Source organism: Ceratotherium simum, chromosome 5, assembly GCF_057802395.1.
Source record: "Ceratotherium simum simum isolate JZ-2026a chromosome 5, ASM5780239v1, whole genome shotgun sequence".
Lineage (NCBI taxonomy): Eukaryota > Metazoa > Chordata > Mammalia > Perissodactyla > Rhinocerotidae > Ceratotherium > Ceratotherium simum.
The window spans coordinates 57,746,061-57,768,199 of NC_141904.1; the positions used below are offsets into that span (position 1 = coordinate 57,746,061).

The following is a 22,139-nucleotide window of genomic DNA, read 5'->3' on the forward strand; positions in this document are numbered from 1 at the left end:
TGCCTCCCTAATCTATCCACCCCGCCCCACCACCCCCAACCCCCCGGCCATTATCTTCCTCTTCAGGTAGTCCTGCCCTTCCCTGGAGATCCCGAGGCCTCTCACCATCAAGCAACAAAAGGGTTAATAACTGGCAAAGTAGGAGGTCTCTTGGACTCTGCTCCAGTGTTATGGCTGGCATCTAAGAATCTTTTCCTATTTTCTAGCAAATTATATATGTATATGGTGTGTGTCTGGATGGTGGTAATTTTGCAAGTGTGGGGAATGTTTTTTCAGTAATGCATATTCTTTATTTTTTTAGGTTTTAGCTTTTATTTTTATCAAAGTTATACATGCACATATTTTAGAATCAAAAGTTTTACAAGGTTAAGAGAAACAGCAGTTTCTCACTCTCATTTTCTCCTCTCCAGCAGCCACTACCTTTACCTCTTTAAGCTGGATATTTTGGTATTTACCTCCAATTCTTAATGAATACTCTTATGTTATCACCTCTTGATTTTCTAGTTTTAGAGATTATTTTATTGACTTCCCACTGTGACTAACAAGGATGAAACTCTTTCTGGTCATATTCTTAAAATTCAGTGTTCACATGGTTTTGGGGAAAGATTTCTGCACTGGCAGTCGGGAGAGCTGGGTTCAAGTCCCGGCTCTGTTAGCCACTTGCCTTTCTGGGTTTGCTTCTTTATCTATAAATCTTGAGATTTTAGTAAAATTGCAATTAAGGCTCTATCCAGATCTTATGGCTCTGTGAACTGAATTGAATCAAATGACTATTCAAATACTTGCTGTTTAAAAGAATCTTTTTGTGAATTCTTTTTTAAAGTGGAGAAAATAGATTTAATTTAAATCCGAAATTATAAAATATTCTTAAAGTTTATCTATACTGTCCACAAGTTATAGGAGGAGAAACTAAAGAGAAAGGACTAAAATGCTAACCATAGGAGTCAAAATAACTCTAGGATAGGAACCTTGTTTTGTCTGTCGATCCAAGACTTTGTGTTTTATAGCTTATCATAACAAGCATTTTATATCATACCTCATACATGTAGTCATAGACTAGGCCTTTTTCATCAAAGTGGCATTCCCATTTACCCACAGAGTCAGGCACTGGGTTGCTTTCATCTTTTCCCAGTATGATTAATCGTATGAAAGTATCAAAAACAATGCGACCATCTGTATCACAACTTCCTCCAATGGACCAAATCAAAGAAAATATGAAGCAAGCCTGTTGGTTAAAAAAAAATAAGGTTAAACTAATTATTTAAAAGAAATTTTTAACAAATTAACCAAAATTTAACATATTGAGTCCTGGTTAACCTACTTAGAAAAGGTCAGATTTATAAATAAAGTGAAACGGAACACAGCTAAGTCACATAAACAGTCATTTCTCTGGCACTATCTATTTAAATTTAAAATGTCCATGCCAAATGATGTAGGAATTTCTCTTTTAGGAGTTTATCCTCAAATATATTCCCATCTGTTAAAATGATGTATGTATAAGAATATTCACTGTAGCACTGTTTGTGATTGCAAAAGATCAGAAGCAACCCAACTGTTCTTCAATAGGGGTCTGCTTAATTGGATTATGCTACATACAATGGAATACACGTAGTTGTTAGAAAAGAAGATACCTCTATAAGTACCGATATGGAACAATCTCCAAGGTATACTATGAGAAAAGATGCAAATCAGTATTATAGTATGTTAACAAGTGTAAAAATTGTATATGTATAAAAGAGAGTATGTGTCAAATACCTCTAGCAGGCTACATAAGGCACTGGAAATAGTGGTTGCCTTGAAGGTGGCTGGGGGACTGGTATGGATGGAAAACCTACTTTTGCCTTATGAATTTTACTCTGGGTACATGCCTTATCTAGCTAAAAAACCTATCAAATATATTTGAAGAGAGAGAAAATTTTCAACCAGGTATCAATCTATATCATTCTCTAAAAGTGATTCTGAACTGTTTAAAAATTTGGAGGAGTTTAGGTTTACCAACAGAATGAAAATTTTCAGGAAGTATATAACATGAAAGTTATATAGGTAAACTATTCCTAGGATACTTCTATCTATAAAAAGGTAACCCCGATAGCTATGGAAGAATATTAACAACTAGTTCTGTGAAAGGCAGTTCCAACCTTAGGGAGAAAACAGTATACAAATAAACGATACTTCAAACATGTCTGTTCAATTTCTTCTAAAATAGGGGGAAATAAACACAAAAAGGGAGGAGGAAAGGAAGAGATTATGGTTAGCAGGGAACCCTGGAATGTGAGATGTCTGAGGTAGAAGACTTTCTGTGGCAACAAGGTGAAGGGAAAACAATGGGAGGGAATTGCTATCACCACAGTGTAGAAGTGAAGGTAGACTGAGTAGAAGAGATGGAGGCACTTACGGATAAGATGGTGGATGGGAAAGTACCACAGACCAGGGAAGAGAATAACACATTCCTTCCCTTTGGTTCCTTTAGGGTCATGTTCTCTGGCCTTTCCTGACCTCTAGACATTAGCTAACCTGAACCACTGACTCCTCCCTACCTATGTGATCTATGGATTCTGCCAGCAATGCTCCACCTAGCTGGGTGGCTGTCTGCTCCTGGTCTTTTGTAGCCAGCTTGTTGCAGTCTACATCCTGGCTTAACATTAAGACAGTCAGTTCACCTAAAGTCCATACTGGATTAATATTAAGTCACCTCATTAAGTGTTTATCAAATTGTTCTTTCATAAATAATAGAGTAGTTTTGGTTCATTCTGACATATTTTATTTCCTTTGAAGTATTTTTTAAATCAGAATACCAAGTCAGGGCAACTTTAATGCCTTCAGCTATTCTTTTGGTGCTCACCAAAAAACAGCTCTGGATCTTATAATGTCTTTCTCAATACAAGTATCATCTGCCAGAGGCATATTTTATTCTGTAATTAACAACCACATTAAATATAAAACCAACCATAATCCAAACACGAAGGTGCTTGCTTGTAGGATCATTTTCTATCACATCACAGAGTAACATTTCAAAGAGGCGTGTGAGAGATACAACCACATTGCTATCACTTGTAGGAATCAGTTCCTGCCAAGTAAAAAGAATAAGATACTTTTCTTTACTTTCACCTTATTTGGAGAATACAACAAGATAAATGTTTCATTTAAAAAACTGACAAAAGCATACATGGTTCCCATAAGGTCTTTATAACATTTAAACTTAAAGAATTTAAATTGTAGGCTTGATAAAAACATCTCTCAAATATTTTAGTTTAGCATGTTATATCACACAATTGTTCATAACATATTCTTATTCTAAATTCTCTGAGAAATGAAAACTAGCTACTATAAGATAACAAATAATGTTCTCAGGATAGCAGAAATGAAGTCTCTAACAGCTATTCACTCATCTATTTATTCAACAAACATTTATGAAAAACTTACTATATACCAAGCTAGGGCATATGGGAAAAAACCACATGATCTCTGAAAAGGAGTGATATTGAAATTAAATAGACAAAAATAATATGGTATAATAATGACATGACAGAGGAAGTCCCAGGGTGAGGGGAGGCTACTAGAGTATTTGGGATAAACAATTAGCTGAGACCCAGGGAGCAGGACAAGGAGGGAAACGGGAGAGAAATAAGTCAAGGAAGGCTTCCTAGATGGAGTAATAGTGGAGCTGAATTTGGAAGGAAAATGAGTTAGCCAGGTGCAGAAGGGAAGGATGTTCAAGGCAGGGGAAACTACATATACACAGAAATGGAGATGTAAGTGGACACAGAGTATTAAGGGGATTCTGTGGGATATGAAAATAGGGTGTGAAAGAGGAAGGGCAAGAAATAAGGCTTGCAAAGCAGACAGGGGTCAGATCCTGAAAGGCTTTATAGACTATGTTAAGGATCTCACACTAAGAGGAATAGGGTTCCAATGGACGGTTTTACGTAAGGGAATACATGGAAAGAATTTGTGTTTTGGAATCTTCATTCTGATAGCAGGATGTAGAAACAGTGGATTTGAACACCACTATAGACCAAATGGACCTAACAGACATTTACGAAACTTTTCACCCACCAGCAGAAGAATATACATTCTTCTCATGCTCACATGAAACATTCTCCAGGATAGGTCACATTAGGTCACAAAACAAGTCACCAAATTTAAGATAGAAATTATATCAAATATCTTTTCCAATAACAACAGAATGAAACTAGAAATCAGTAACAGCAAGAAAACTGGAAAATTCACAAATACATGGAAACTAAATAACACACTCTTGAACAACCTCTGGGTCAAACAAGAATTCAAAAGGAAAATCAAAAAATATCTTGAGACAAATGAAAACAGAAACACAATATACCAAAACTTATGAGATGCATCAAAAGCAGTATTACCAGGAAGTTTATAGCAATAAATGTTTACATTAGAAAAGAAGAAAGGGGCTGGGCCCGTGGCTTAGCGGTTAAGTGCACGCGCTCCGCTGCTGGCGGCCCAGGTTCGATCCCGGGTGCGCACTGACGCACCGCTTCCCCGGCCATGCTGAGGCCACGTCCCACATACAGCAACTAGAAGGATGTGCAGCTATGACATACAACTATCTACTGGGGCTTTGGGGGAAAATAAATAAATAAAATTTAAAGAAAAGAAGAAAGATCTGAAATAAACAACCTAATTTTACAGCTCTAAAAAAAGAACAAACTAAAGCCAAAGTTAGCATAAGGAAGGAAATAATAAAGATCAGAGCAGAAATAAGTCAAAAAGAGAATAGAAAAAATTGACAAAACTAAGAGTTGGTGTTTTGAAAAGATAAACAAAATCAATAAACCCTTAGCTAGATTAAGAAAAAAAAAGAGAGAAGACTCAAATAAACAAAAACAGAAGTGGGCTGGACAGTGTCAAGATGGCAACACAGGCAGACTCTGAACTCACCTCCTCCTGAGGATGCAACAAATTTACAACTACTCTTGGAACAATTACCCCTGAGAGAGAACTGAAAACTGGATAAAAAGAACCCCCACAAGGCACAGTGCTGACTGAGGTGGAAGAGGCAGAAATTCCTTTCTGGGGAGAAAAAAGCCACTTTCAAGCCACGGCGCTTCACAGCCAGCTGGGAGCAATCTTAAGGTACAAAGCGTTCCCTGGAGGAGTGGGGGATCTGAGTGGGGTAGCAATACCACAATAAGCAGCTTTTGAACCCAGCACAAATGAGACAAGTGTCATAATATCTAGCTTTTCTGGCTATTAACTACAACAGGGAATATTCCCAGAAAAGCTACCAGGCATAAGGGGAAAAAAAGCCTGTTCTTAAAGGGCCCATGCACAAATTCACCTATTTTGAAAAGCAACATAAAATCACCAGAAAGAAAGGTGTCCAGTCCTTTGATGAAAAGAGACTCACTTGATAGGCTCTGAGTGTATCTAAGTGAGAGGTGGGACCTCCCCAGGGACTGAGACATTGGCAGCAGCCATTATTGTGACATAGTACAGGCGTGCTGACATAGATGCTGGCAGACGCCATTGGAGTTCCTCCCCTGGTCTGTTAGCCCAGGGTCTTCCCCACTCACTAGAGCACCAATTTAATCCAGCAGCCTGCCCTAGAGACTGGCCCCACCCAACAGCAAGCCCTCAGGCAACTTGTGGACCCACATAGGCAGAGTGTTTGGAACCTCTGCAGCCAGGCAAGCGGGTCTGCATCTGTGGGGCAGGGTGTGCATGAGGGGTGGGCCTGAGCTGGTGGAGTGTGTGGGGCCTCTGCAGCAGAGCGATAGGGTCCACTTCAGTGGGTCAGGGCATGCACACAGGGCAGGACTGTGTTGATGGGGTGTGTGGCCCTGCGGGGGGTGGGGCTTGTCAGCTGCAGCAGACTTGTGCTTCTCAAACAGCCACATAGGAGATCAGCCCCACCTTCCAAATCTTGAAACAATTGCGTGCTCCCATGCCTGAGGCCAGCCCCACTCAGCTGCAATCCTGAGAGAGCTGACAACAGCATTGCTAGCCAGAGGCATACAGCAACTGTAAGCCCCTGAACCTAGCAACCAGCCATGCTGGGGGCCTACTCACTTAACAGGAAAATTGGAACAGGAATGTGCTATTAGACCTTGCAGCCAACTGTGCTGGGGCTCCACACACCCGATAAAGTGACTGAAGGGTCCACAGCAGCCACATGCAGCTAAGGGGCCAGCTGGCCAGGGGGACAGCCTAGCCTCCCTGGGAACCTGCAGCAAGAGCAACCCTGCCACAACAGAAGGACACATGTAGCCCACACAGGGGACACTCCTGGAACATTTGGAACTGGTGATGAGAGGGAAGCACACTGATGGGCCTCATAAGGCATCTCTTACATAAGGCCACCTCTCCAAGATCGGGAGACGTAGCTGATCTACCTAATACATAGATATAAGCACAGAGACAGAGGCCAAATGAGGAGACAAAGCAATATGGTCCAAATAAGAGAACAGGACAAAACCCCAGAAAAAGAACTAAACAAAATAGAGATAAACAATCTACCTGACAAAGAGTACAAAATAAGAGTTGTAAGGATGCTCACTGATCGCAGGAGAAGAATGGAGGAACTCAGTGAGAACTTCAACGAAAAAGTGGAAACTGTAAAAAAGAACCAATCAGAAATGAAGAACACAATACTGAAATGAAAAATTCACTAGAGGGACTCCATAGCAGAGTAGATAATACAGAAGAATGGATCAGTGAGCTGAACGAAAGACTATAGGAAATTGCCCAAGCTGAACAGATAAAAGAAAAAGGAATCAAAAAGAACAAGGAGAGTCTAAAGGACCTCTGGGACAACATCAAGCATACTAACATCCCTATTATAGGTATCCCAGAAGGAGAAGAGAGAGACAGAGGGGCAGAGAATCTATTTGAAGAAATAATAGCTTAAAATTTTCCTAATCTAAGGAAGGAAACAGACATCTAGGTACAGGAAACATAGAAAGCACCAAATAAGATAAATCCAAAGAGGCCCACACCAAGATACAGCATAAATAAAATGTGAAGAATTAAAGATAAAGAGAGAATCCTAAAAGCCTCAAGAGAAAGGCAACAAGTTACAAAGGAAACCCCATAAGGCTATCAGCAGACTTCTCAGCAAAAAACTTACAGGCTAGAAGGGAGTGGCACGATACACTTAAAGTGCTGGAAGGAGAAAACCTACAGCCAAGAATACTCTACTAGCAAGGTTATCATTCAGAATGCAAGGAGAGATAAAGAGTTTCCCAGACAAGCAAAAACTAAAGGAGTTTATCACCAAGAAACCTGTCTTACAAGGGATTTATTTAAGTCAAAAAGAGAAGACCACAAATAGGAATAAGAAAATTATCAAAAAAAAAAGGCAATAAAATCACTGGTAAAGGCAAATATACAGTAAAGGTAGCAGATCAACCACTTATGAAGCTAATATGAGGGTCAAAAGACAAAAGTACTAAAATTATCTATTTCCATGATAAGAGGGTAATGGATACACATGCACAAAAAAAGAGGTTAGATAATGATATCAAAAACATAAAATGGGGGAGGAAGGGAGTAAAAGAGTAGAGCTTTTAGCAAGTGGTCAAACTAAAGAGACCATCAACTTACTGTAGATTGCTATACATGTAGGTTATTATACATGAACCTCATGGTAATCACAAACCAGAAATCTATAATAAATACAAAAAAAAATAAGAGAAAGGAACCCAAACATAATACTAAAGAAAGCCATAAAACCACAAGGGAAGAAAGAGAAGAAGAAAGAAATAGAGAAGACTACTAAAACACTCAGAAAAAAAGTAACAAAATGGCAATAAGTACATTCTTACCAATAGCTACTTTATTTTATTTATTTTTTTTTAAAAAGATTTTATTTATTTATTTATTTTTCCCCCCAAAGCCCCAGTAGATAGTTGTATGTCATAGCTGCACATCCTTCTAGTTGCTGTATGTGGGACGCGGCCTTAGCATGGCCGGACAAGCGGTGCGTCGGTGCGCGCCCGGGATCCGAACCCGGGCCGCCAGCAGCAGAGCACACGTACTTAACTGCTAAGCCACGGGGCCAGCCCTCCAATAGCTACTTTAAATGTTAAATGTCAATGGACTAAATGTTCCAATCAAAAGGCAAAGGGTGGCTGATTAGATTGAAAAAAAACAAGACCCATATATATGCTGAATACAAGAGATACACTCCAGACCTAAAGACACTCACAAACTGAAAGTGAAGGGATGGAAAAAGATACTGTATGAAAATGGCAATGAAAAGAAAGCTGGGGTAGCAATACTTACATCAGACAAAATAGACTTTAAAAAAAAAACTGTAACAAGAGACAAAGAAGGGCACTATATAACACTTGTAAATATCTATGCACCCAACATAGGAGCTCCTAAATATATAAAGCAATTATTAACAGACATGAAAGGAGACATAGACAACAACACAATAATAGCAAGGGACTTGAACACTCCACTTACACCAATGGATAGATCATCCAAACAGAAGATCAATAAGGAAATACTGGCCTTAAATGACACACTAGATCAGGTGGACTTAAGAGATATATACAGAACATTACATCCAAAAACCGAAGAATATACATTCTTTTCAAAAGCACATGGAACGTTCTTCAGGATAGATCACATATTAGGCCACAAAACAAGTCTCAATAAATCTAAGAAGATTGAAATAATACCAAGCATCTTTTCTGACCACAACAGTTTGAAACTAGAAATCAACTACAGGAAGAAAATAGGAAAAGCCACAAAATGTGGAGATAAATAAAATGCTACTGAACAATGATTGGGTCAACAAAGAAATCAAAGGAAAATAAAAAACACCTGGAGACAAATGAAAATGAAAACATGCCATGCCAAAATATATGAGATATGGCAAAAGCGGGTCTAAGAGGGAAGTTTATAACAATACAGGCCTACCTCAATAAATAAGAAAAATCTCAAATAAACAATTTAACAGTGCACCTAAAGGAAATGGAAAAAGAAGAACAAACAAAGCCCAAAATCAGTAGAAGGAAGGAAATAATAAAAATCAGAGCAGAAATAAATGAAATAGGGACTAAAAAGAAATAGAAAAAAATCAATGACACTAAGAGCCGGTTCTTTGAAAAGATAAACAAAATGGAAAAATCTTTAGGTAGACTCACCAATAAAAAAAGAGAGAAGGCTCAAATAAGTAAAATCAGAAATGAAAGAGAAGAAATTACAACAGACACCTCAGAAATATAAAAGATTATAAGAGAATACTATGAAAAGCTATATGCCAATAAATTGGAAAATCTAGAAGAAATGGATAAATTGTTAGAATCATACAACCTTCCAAAACTGAATCAAGAATAAATAGAGAATTTGAACAGACCAATCCCTAGTAAGGGGATGGAAACAGTAATCAAAAACCTCCCAAAAAATAAAAGTTCAGGACCAGATGGCTTCCCTGGTGAATTCTACCAAACATTCAAAGAAGACTTAATACATATCCTTCTCCAACTCTTCCAAAAAATTGAAGAGGAGGGGAAGCTTCTTAACTCATTCTACGAAGCCAACATTACCCTGATACCAAAACCAGACAAGGACAACACAAAAAAAGAAAATTACAGGCCAATATCACTGATGAACATCAATGCAAAAATCCTCAACAAATCCTACTAGCAAATCGAATACAAGAATACATTAAAAAGATCATACACCATGATCAAGTGGGATTTATTCCAGGGATGCAGGGATGATTCAACATCTGCAAATCAATCAACATGATACATCACATTAACAAAGTGAATAATAATCAAATGATCATCTCAATAAATGCAGAGAAAGCATTTAACAAGATACAGCATCGATTTATGATAAAAACTCTGAATAAAACAGGTATAGAAGGAAAGTACCTCAACATAATAAAGGCTATATATGACAAACTGACAGCTAATATCATTCTCAATGGAGAAAAACTGAAAGCTACCCCTCTAAGAACAGGAACCACACAAGGATGCCCACTTTCATCACTCTTATTTAACATAGTATTGGAAGTCCTAGCCAGAGCAATCAGGCAAGAAAAAAAAATAAAAAGGATCCAAATTGGAAAGGAAGAAGTGAAACTGTCACTATTTTCAGATGACATTATTTTATATATAGAAAACCCTAAACAATCCACCAAAAACCTTTTACAAATAATAAATTAATATGGTCAGGTTGCAGGATACAAAATCAACATACAAAAATCAGTTGTGTTTTTATACACTAACAATGAAGTAGCAAAAAGAGAAATTAAGAATACAATCCCATTTATAATTGCAACAAAAAGAATACAATACCTAGGAAAAAATTTAACCAAAGAGGTGAAAGACCTGTACACTGAAAACTATAAAACATTGTTGAAAGAAATAGAAGACACAAAGAAATGGAAAGATATTCCATGCTCTTGGGTTGGAAGAATTAACATAGTTAAAATGTCCATACTTTCTAAAGCAATCTATAGATTCAATGCAGTCCGTATCAAAGTTCCAACGACACTTTTCACAGAAATAGAACAAAGAATTCTAAAATTTATATGGCACAACATAAGACCCCAAAAAGCCAAAGGAATCCTGAGGAAAAAGAACAAAGCTGAAGGTATCACACTCCCTGATTTCAAAATATACTACAAAGCTATAGCAATCAAAACAGCATGGTACTGGCACAAAACCAGACACACAGATCAATGGAACAGAATTGAGAGCCCAGAAATAAACCCACACACCTATGGACAGCTAATTTTTGACAAGGGAGCCAGGAACATACAAGGGAGAAAGGAAAGTCTCTTCAATAAATTATGTTGGGAAAACTGGACAGCCACATGCAAAAGAATGAAAGTAGACCATTATCTTATCTCATACACAAAAATCAACTCAAAATGGATTAAAGACTTGGATGTAAGACATAACACCATGAAACTTCTAGAAGAAAACATAGGCAGTACGCTCTTCGACATCAGTCTTAGCAGCATATTTTCTAGTACCATGTCTGACCAGGCAAGGGAAACAATAGAAAAAATAAACAAATGGGACTACATCAAACTAAAAAGCTTCTGCACAGCAAAGGAAACCATCAACATAATGAAAAGACAACCTAACAATTGAGAGAAAATATTTGCAAACCATGTATCTGATAAGGGGTTACTATCCAAAATTTATAAAGAACTCATACATCTCAACAACAATAAAACTAACCACCCAATTGAAAAATGGGCAAAAGATCTGAACAGACATTTTTCCAAAGAAGATATACAGACAGCCAACAGGCACATGAAAAGATGTTCAACATCACTAATTATCAGGGAAATGCAAGTCAAAACCACAATGAGATATCACCTCACACCCGTCAGAATGGCTATAATTAACAAGACAGGAAATAACAAGTGTTGGAGAGGATGTGAAGAAAAGAGAACTCTCACACACTGCTGGTGGGAGTGCAAACTGGTGCAGCCATTATGGAAAACAGTATGGAGAGTCTTCAAAAAATTAAGAATAGAACTACCATACAATCCAGCTATTCCACTGCTGGGTATTTATCCAAAGAAAATGAAAACATGAATGCATAAAGATATACGCACCCCTGGGGTCGGCCCCATGGCTTAGCGGTTAAGTGCACGTGCTCCACTACTGGCGGCCTGGGTTCGGATCCCAGGCGTGCACTGACGTACCGCTTGTCCAGCCATGCTGAGGCGGCATCCCACATACAGCAACTAGAAGGATGTGCAACTATGACATTCAACTATATGCTGGGGCTTTGGGGATTAAAAAAAAAAAAAAGGAGGAGGATTGGCAATAGATTTTAGCTCAGGGCCATTTTTCCTCAGCAAAAAGAGGAGGATTGGCATGGATGTTAGCTCAGGGCTGATCTTCCTCGCCAATAAAAAAAAAAAAAGATATACGCACCCCTATGTTCACTGCAGCATTGTTCACAATAGCCAAGACTTGGAAGCAACCTATGTGCCCATCACAGGATGAATGGATAAAGAAGATGTGGTATATATACACAATGGAATACCATTCAGCCATAAAAAAGGATGAAATCTGGCCTTTTGTGACGACATGGATTGACCTTGAGCATATTATGCTAAGCGAAATAAGTCAGAGGGAAAAAGTCAAATACTGTATGATCTCACTCATAAATAGAAGATAAAAACAACAGCAAACAAACACGTAGAGACAGAGATTGGACTGGTGGTTACCAGATGGGAAGGGGGAAGAGAGGAGAGTGAAAGGGGTGATTAGGCACATGTGTGTGGTGATGGCTTGTAATTAGTCTTCGGGTGGTGAACATGACATAATCTACACAGAAATTGAAATGAAATGATGTACAATTGATATTTATATAATGTTATAAACCAATGTTACCTCAAAAAAAAGTAAATAAAAAAAAAAAGAAATGAAAGAGAAGGCATTACAATGGATGCCTCAGAAATAAAAAGGATCACAACCTACCAAGACTGAATCAGCAAGAAACAGAAAGCCTGAACAGATCAATAAGAAATAAGGAGATTGAAGTAATAATCAAAAACTTCCCAACAAAGAAAACTCCAGGACAAGATGACTTCATGGCTGAATTCTACCAAACACTCAAAGAAGAATTAATACCAATCCTTCTTAAACTCTTCCAAAAAATAGAAGTAGAGAGAATACTTCTCAACTCATTATTACGAGGCCAGCAAAGACACCACAAGAAAAGAAAACTACAGCCCAATATCTCTGATGAATATAGATGCAAAAATCCTCAATAAATACTAGCAAACTGAATTTAACAACACATCAAAAAGATTATACACCATAACCAAGTGGGATTTATTTCTGGGAAGCAAGGTTGATTTAACATATGCAAATAAATCAGTGTGACACACCACATTAACAGAATAAAAAATAAAAACCTCATGATCATCTCAATAGATTCAGAAAAATCATTTGACAAAGTTCAACATCATTCATGATAAAAACGGTCAATAAAATAAAATATTGAGGCGATTTACGAAAAGCCCACAGCTAAAATCATAATCAGTAGGGGAAAACTGAAAGTTTTTCCTCTAAGATCTGGTTACAAGGCAAGGATGCCCACTCTCACCACTTCTATTCAACAACAAGTACTAGCAAGAGCAATCAGACAAGAAAAAGAAATACAAGGCATCCAAATCAGGAAGGAAGAAGTAAAATTATCTGTTTGCAGATGACATGATCCTATATAGAAAAGCCTAAAGACCTCAGCAAAAAAAAAAAAAGAAAAAAAAAAAAAAACACCTGTTAGAACTAATAAACAAATTCAGTAAAGTTGCAGGATACAAAACCAGCATATGAAAATCAGTTGCATTTCTTTACACAATGATCTATCTGAAAAGGAAATCAAGAAAACAATCCCATTTATGATAGCATCAAAAAGAATACTTAGGAATAAATTCAACTAAGGAAGTGAAAGATCTATACACTGAAAACTATAAAACATTAATGAAAAAAATTTAAGAAGATACAAATAAATGGAAAGACATCCCATGTTCATGAATTGAAAAAATTAACATTGTTAAAATGTCCATACTACCCAAAGTAATCTACAGATTCAATGCAATCCCTATCAAAATTCCAATGGCATTTTTCACAAAAATAGAAAAAACAATTCTAAAGTTCATATGAAACCACAAAAGACTCTGAATATAATCCTGAGAAAGAACAGAGTTGAAGGCATCACACTTCCTGATTTCAAATTACATTACAAAGCTCTAGTAATCAAAACAGTGTGGCACTGGCATAAAAACTGACATATAAACCAATGGGACAGAATGGAAAGCCCAGAAATAAACCCAAGCATATACAATCAACTGATCTTCAATAAGGATGGCAAGAATACACAATGGGGAGAGGATAGTCTCTTCAGTAAATGATGGGAAAATTGGATATCTAATGTAAAAGAATGAAATTGGACCCTTATCTTACACCATACACAAAAATCAACTCAAAATGGTTTAAAGACTTAACTGTAAAACGTGAAACCATAAAACTCCTAGAAGAAAACATCAAAAAGCTCCTTGACATTGGCCTTGACAATGATTTTTTGGATATGACACCAAAAGGTAAGGCAACAAAAGCAAAAAGAAAAACACATGGGACAACATCAAACTAAAAGCTTCTACACAGCAAAGGAAACAATCAACCTATGGCTTGAGAGAAAATATTTGCAAACCATATATCTGATAAGGAGTTAATATCCAAAATATATAAGGACCTCATACAATTCAATAGCAAAAAAACTAATAACCCAATTTAAAAATGGGCAAAGGACCTAAACAGACATTTGTTTCCAGAGAAGACATAAAAATAGCCAACAGGTATATGAAAAGGCATTCAACATCACTAATCATCAGGGAAATACAAATCAAAACCACAATGAGATACCACCTCACACCTGTTAGGATGGCTATTATCAAAAAGATAAAAGATGACAAGTGTTGGTGAGGATGTGGAGAAAAGAGAACCCTTGTGCAATGCTGGTGGGAATGTAAATTGGTCCGGTCATTATAGAAAACAGTATGGAGGATCCTCAAAGAACTAAAAATAGAACTACCATATGATCCAGCAATCCCTCTTCTGGGTATATACCCAAAGGAAATGAAATCAGTACCTCAAAGAGATATCTGAGCCCCCATGTTCATTGCAGTATTATTCACAATAGCCAAGATTTGAAAACCAAGTGTCCGTTGATGGATGAATGGATAAAGAAATTGTGGTATATGTATACAATGGAATATTATTCAGCCTTATAAAAGAAGTAAATCCTGCCATTTGCAACAACATGGATGAACCTTGAAGATACTATGATAAGTGAAATAAGCCAGACATAGAAAGGAAAAACCACATGATCTCACTTATACACAGAATCTAAAAATTGAATACATAGAACCAGAGAGTAAAATGGTGGTTACCAGGCATAGGAGGTGGGGGAAATGGGGAGACATTAGGCAAAGGGTATAAAGTTGCAGTTACGTAAGATGAGTAAGTCTAGAGATCTATTGTACAGCATGGTGACTATAGTTAATAATACTATATCAGTACTGGAAATTTGCTAGGAGAGTAGATTTCAGGTGCTCTCACCACACACACACACACACACACACACACACACACACACACAAATATGGTAATTCTTTGAGGAGATGACATGTTAATTAGCTTGACTATAGTAATCATTTCACTGTGGATATGTATATCAAATCATCATGTTATATACTTCAAATATATATGATTTTTATTTTAAAAAAATTAAAAAAATAAAACCCCAAGGGATAAACATACACACACACACACAGACATACCTGAGTACAAGTATAACTAAGGGAATCTGAATAAGATTAGTCAATAGAATCAATGTCAACATCCTTGTTGTGATATTATAATATAGTCTTCTAAATGTTACCATTGGGGGAAATTGGGTGAAGTGTCATGAGATCTCTCTATAATTTCTTACAACTGCATGTAAATCACTAATTGTCACAATAAACATTTCAAATTTTAAAAAGTGGATACTAAATGTCTAAGGAGAAACTGATTTTGGTTATTTATCCTACCTATGTGACTTTAGACTTAAGTTGAACAGAAACTAAAGAAACTTGAATGAGTCAGAGAACTACAGTGTTACCTTGCACTTTTGCTTACGAAGCCTTAAAGTGGGTGGTATTAACCAGTCAAAAAGTCCTTTCAGAAGAGCTTGATGATTTGGTTCTTGTAGAGGTCCTTTCAGTGAATTCAACCATGAAGACACAAGTGGTTCCCATCCTAACTGTGAGGGTTCCAAATAAATCATGCCACAGCGGCTTACAGTGGCAGGCTAGAGAAAAAAGACAAGTTTTCTTTTTCCAGTGTTGCTTTTACATTAGTAGTACCTGAAAGTTATTCATACTTCTTCGCATGACGTAAGGCCCCTCATGATCTGGCTCCTGTCTTCCTCTAGAGCCTCACACACATTATACGAAACTATTTGCAGTTACAGTTCCCTGGACATGTCATGGCTTCTTGACACATCATCTTGTCATGATTTGGAATGCCTGGTCCCAACCAATCTCCCTGGAGAAGTGTTACCCCTCAAAACCAGATCAAACACTCAAACATTTTCCATGGTCCTCCTCTATGCATTCCCCTCTTAGACGCTCATCTCCTCCATATTCTTAGGGCACTTACATGTAGCTCTATATTGGGATTATTTATTAGTATGCTTCTCTTCCTCCCTAAATAAGCATACACTGTGTCTTATTCATCTTTGTATTCCTAGTGCCTAACTCACCTTCTGACACATAATAAAAAATACTTATTAACTAAATGAATTAATGAATAAATGAACAAATAAACAAATACTGTTATATTAAATTATGAACTTACTGAAGCCTGGGAAAGGTCCATTGCTTCAAAGATGAGGCTCATTTGAGGAGACATCTGAATGATTTCTCCACTCATAAGGCAAAGCTAAAGGCAATTATTTTTCAAATGTTTATTTTAAAAAATCTCAAACTTCTCAGATAAAAATTTATCCTATTTATAAGATAATGTATATCCTGTGATATAATGAATAAGTATTAGAATGGAAGTCAGAAAATTGTAATTCTAGGTTAGTTCTGTCAATTACTTACTACGTAAGCAAATACATAACATCTCTGAGTCTCAGCCTCTTCATCTATAAACAGAGAAAATTTCTCTCTCATAGAGTTGGGGAGAGAGGAACTACATGACATACTGCAAAAACTGTAAAATCCTATATGAATCTCAGTTTTTGTTATCAATAAAATTACATGAAATACTTCTGATTTTATAAAGTTGTCAGAAGACCTTTTTATTAAGAAAAATAGATAATAGTATGAACATTCAATAACCATCTCCTAGATTTAACCAATGTTAACATTTTGCCGTATTTACTTCATCTTTTTTTTAAGTATTTTTGAAGAGCATTACACATACCATGGCATTTCACATCCAAATATGTCAATATTCATCTCTAAAAAATAAGGACTTTTCTATATAATCACAATAATATTATCACATCTAAGAAAATTACCAATAATTCTTTAATATCATCTAACGTTTAGCCAATACTCAAATTTCCTCAGTTGTACCAGAAATGTCTTGTCAACTGATTTATTCAACCCAAATTCAATCAGGGACGATGTATTGTGTTTGGTATGTCCCTTTGGTTTCTTCTTTTTTGTGTGTGTCAGGAAGATTACCAATGAGCTAACATCCAATGCCAATCCTCCTCTTTTTGCTGAGGAAGATTGGCCCTGGGCTAACATCCATGCCCATCTTCCTCTACTTTATATGGGACACCGCCACAGCATGGCTTGACAAGCGGTACGTCAGTGCGCCCCCAGGATCCAACGTGCAAACCCTGGGCCGCCAAAGCGGAGAGCACGCACTTAACTGCTATGCCACCAGGCTGGCCCTTCTCCTTGGTTTCTTCTAATCTAAAACATTCCTCTTCAATTAAATATGTAAAAAACTGAATTTATCAACTGCTTCCTTTCTGCCAAATTCCTTTCTTACCCATTATTATTAAAGCCATCCTATCTTCTCAATCTCCTTGACTTCTACCTTTGGAATTATCATTAACCTTCAATAATTTTAAATAATTATTATGAGTTATTAATATTCCAAATTAATTTCATTACTAAGTCTTTTAAATTCTTCCTCTTCATTTATTTTTCAATGTTTCTTCTCTGTTTCTACAATCACCACTCTAGTCCCAGTTTTGCCTCTCTTTAGCTATATGTCAACAATGTGGCCTTTAACATTTCTGGATCTGTTTCTTACCTGTAAAATAAACAAATGGTCTAGAACTGGAATGTCCAATATGCTAGCCAATAGTCAGGATACCGGCTTAAGACAAGGTTGACATGAGGAAAGCCGTATTGCAGAAAAGAAATCCTATTGTAACTTTGAATGACCTCTGACTAACTAACTCAGCCAGATATGCACCCTCCAGGAGATCTAACTGCTCTGTAGATTTGACGACTTCTGCTTGTGCATGTACCTCCCAGCTGTGATAAGATGATAACTTTGTTCTTTTGAGTTCCTTAGGAATGTGATGACCCCCAAACAGAGAATCTATGCTAATAGACATCATCAATGAAAACTGAAAGATCTGGTGTGGCAACTCGCAGTCTGTAACACAAGAAGGTCAACATTCCTCACCCCCTCCCCTATAACCCACCAGCCTATATAACTGTTGTAAGACTTTGTGCCCCTTAAGATGGTTTTTTTTCAGACATTAGTTGGCTATCTTCCCTCTTGCTAGCAAGCTGTAATAAAAAAGTCCTTTTTCTCCTACGACTTTGCCTCTTGACTATTGGCATGTCTTGCGGCGAGCAGAAGGCCCCACGTAGACAGTAACAGTCATATGTGATTATTTATATTTAATTTTAATTCATTAAAATTAAATAAAATTTAAAGTCAGTTCTCCAATTGCACTAAACCACACTTCAAATGCTTAATAGCCACATGTGACTAGTGGCTACCTCACTGGATAGTGCAGATATTCCCATCACTGCAGAAAGTTCTATTGGACAGTGCTGGTCTAGAATACTTTTAACTTTCTACCAGATTATTTCAGCAAACATTCTGCTACTCACTACAAATTTGGGAGTTGGAGTCAGCTTTCTCCTCACTCTCCCATCCTGTTTCCCAAATACTTCTACTCCACCCTCCAGTACAACCCTTGCTTCTTGAACAATCCCTGCTCACTGCTGTCGCTCACCAGCACCCAAGCATTAACCATCGTTAGCTAAAGCCTTTGGTGTTTCGCTCAATCTTTCTCTACTATAATTCTGGACTGATCCAGTGTTCATGAGGGGGAGCATTTCAACACGGCAGTCTCTCGGATCCTTGACCACCTTGACGTCACTTACTTTTCCCCTACTCCACTCCAGCCATCCATTTTATATACGGGGGACCTTCTCTCCTGAAAAACTACACAATTCTGAAATACTAAATTCAAGCAACCCAGTCTCTGCACGCAGCCTCCTATTCATCCAGCTCTCTCACTCACTGACTCCTACTACACTTGCTCTTCATTTTCATACCCCTGTTGTTTTCACTTCCCTCATTATTAAGCAGCTTCTGTTCTATGGTCTAGTACTTCTGCCATTCTCATAGCAATATCTTTCAAGTCTTTCTGTATTTCCAGTCTAGCAACAGTATCTACACGCATACCCATGTTGCTTAGACTGGTAGAGAAAATCTCACAAAGGCAGACCTTGGCACTACTGCTAATAACTCATGGTGTTCAACTCAATCAGGTTCTCAATAATACTCAGATATGCTTCTATGTTTTCCTAGGCAGCTCTCTTTCTCATTTTCCATAATGGCTAATTCAAATCTTCCCCTTTCTCCTCAAGTGTGCAAAGAACCAGGGCCTACCCCTTCACAAAGAAAAAACAAATCATCAAAAGGATTCACCTTCAGATTTCCACTATCAAATCCATAGATTCACCTGTATCTATCCCTATCCTTTCCTGCTTCCCTCTCATCCAATATGAGACAATCCTTCCACCTGGCTCTGAATCCTTAGACTTGATTCTACTGATTAACCTCTCTCTTCTGAATCATCACTACTTCTTGTCTGTTTACTTTCCCCTCTTAGCTCAATAAATATGACTGAATAAAGGCAAGAAAGAATATGAAAAAATGACCAACCATCTATGATAAAGTACTAGAGTATATGTTTGAACGCTACTTAAATTAATTTGCTTATTTAGTAGTGTAGTTATTTCATGTAAGTATGAAAATAAATTGTGATATATTCATACAGTAGAATACTAATACAGCCATAAAAAGAATAAATAAATCAATAAAATGGAACTACAACAACGTGAATATCACAGATAATATATTGACCAACAGAAGGAAAATACTGAAGAATATGATTCCATTTACGTGAAATTCAAGAACCAGCAAAATTAATTTATCACAGTAGAAGTCAGAATAGTGATTGCTCCTGGGGGAAGGTGTATCGATTGGGAAGGTACATGAATGAACCTTATAGGGTACGAGAAGTTTTACACATCTTTATTTAGGTGATGGTTATGTGAGTGTACACATATGTAAAAAAAAATCAAAATTTAAACTTAAAATTAGTGCACATTTTATACTTTATGTATGTTATCTCTCAATTAAAAAAAATACTAGAAGACTTCCATTTTCCAGTTCTTTTGTATATCACACAGCTTCTAAGGTAATATACCACATATAAGCACCAAAACATTCAATGTTTTCAAAAAGGAATGAAGCTCTTTTATTTTCTCCTAAAATATTAGTTTAAAGTTCTGTAAGAAGCCAAAAGACTGGAGTCACTTAACAACCTATTATCACCTATTATATTACTATGCCTTTCTGCTAACACCTTAGTTTTAATACAATATATTTTCAATTCTATAAAAAAAATTAAGCAAAGATTTGCTACAGCATAGTTTTCATTGAAAAGATAATTTATAAACTTTTCAACTTGCCGCATCCTTTATTTTAAACATATAGTCCTAGTCGATTAGTTGTTAACACATAACATTGCTTAAGCATATCTGCATATGCTTTGCTTTTTTAAATTGTGGTAAAAAACATGTAACATTAAATTTACCATATTAACCATTTTTAAGTTTACAGTTCAGTAGTGTTAGGTATATTCATATTGTACATCCGTTTTGCTTTTAATCACATGATTTACCTTTTTATTATCATCCAATACTGTGTTCATGCTCTCTATCCACAAAGTGTCAATGGGACCATCAAATACAACCCATTTCCGGTCAGGTGTTTCTGATAAGGCAAATTCTCTAAAAGTATTAGCCACAATACCATCAGTCCACTGAGGAGGAAAAAAGGCAGAGTCGGAAAGCTTCCTTTATAAAACTATAAAGTGATAATAAGAAAACATTTCATATTTCTTGGTTTAATGTGCATTGTCAATAAGACTGGAGAATGTTTATACTATAGATTACCTCATGAGACACTGGGTCAAACTGTCCAAAAAGTTGGCCCATAGTAATGGATTTGGGGTTTACGGTCCTATAAACGACCTTTTCTTCCTCTCCATAGCCACGTTCATTCATAAGAGTTAGAGTATCAGCCAGCATATGCAGAACTTTTGTCTTAGCAGCAAAAGGCTCTCCAACTAACATAAAACTATTAAAGAAAAGAAACAATTTACAATAAGATTCTAAAAAATAATTGTAAATTAAATTATTTGCCTAAATACTGTTACTCCAAATTTTACTCTATGATAAATTATATGATTACTACATATAATTTTTGAAATTATATGAATTTTTCTCAGACGTGAGGAAAATATATTTAACTTCTGAACTGGTTGATCTCTAAATCAAATTTTCTACATTAATACCATTCTCTATAAAAGAGAATATAATAAAAAATCTCCAAATGAAAATGAAAACTTAACAATTGTATACTCTTAAAATAAAATAACAACTTGGAGTCGCCTAAGGAGAGGAGTGGGAAGGATTCCCTTTCCTCCAGTTTTCACTTGCTAGAGTAATTATTAGTGCTTTTTGCCAAATACTTCTGAATCTCCTCTCTCCTGGCACATAGTAGGATTCCTCTCCCTCTCATGGAAATATTAGGTGACTAATGAGTAATAAGTGGAAATGATGAGTGTTACTTCCTAGCAGGGGATAGATAGTTGCCAGGAAGGGACCTTACTGAGCTCTCTCTTTTCCCTCTAGCACAGCTGTGACCCACAATGTTGAGACGGTGGCTGCTCCAACAGCCTAGGACCCTGAGTAATTATTATGAGCAGAACCTCCCTGTTAATCTATAATGGACATAGCATGAATGAGAAATAAAGCTTTATTTTTTAAGTCACTAAGATTTGGGCACTGATTGCTTCTACAGAATAACCTAGCCCATCCTTACTGACAGAAATTGGTACCCAGAAGGGGGAAAGTATTCTTGACATAATAAAAAAGACTAAAATAAATGGCATTGGCTTAGAGGCCAGGTCGTGGGTGGCAAATTAACTGTTATCAGAGGCTAAAAGACTGGCAATTAATGTTACACAATGATGAAACATTTGGTAAATTTATCCCTTGTGATAACCTGGAAGACAGATAATATACCTAATGAAATTGTAGTTTTAGGGGAAAATGATAGTGA

The 22,139-nt window shown here is 36.7% G+C and overlaps 1 protein-coding gene across 1 annotated transcript in view; it reads right to left on the reverse strand.

Annotated features, from left to right (window-relative positions):
• The window catches only part of DNAH12 (dynein axonemal heavy chain 12), a 211,395-nt gene that overhangs the window by 101,409 nt on the left and 87,847 nt on the right, over positions 1-22,139 (reverse strand). Inside the window, exons 32-37 of the mRNA XM_014793143.2 lie at positions 20,969-21,152; positions 20,695-20,835; positions 16,368-16,451; positions 15,631-15,819; positions 2,948-3,067; positions 1,037-1,225 (exon numbers count right to left, since the gene is read on the reverse strand). Of these exons, the coding sequence (XP_014648629.2) occupies positions 1,037-1,225; positions 2,948-3,067; positions 15,631-15,819; positions 16,368-16,451; positions 20,695-20,835; positions 20,969-21,152 (907 nt within the window). The remainder of the gene's footprint in view (positions 1-1,036; positions 1,226-2,947; positions 3,068-15,630; positions 15,820-16,367; positions 16,452-20,694; positions 20,836-20,968; positions 21,153-22,139) is intronic.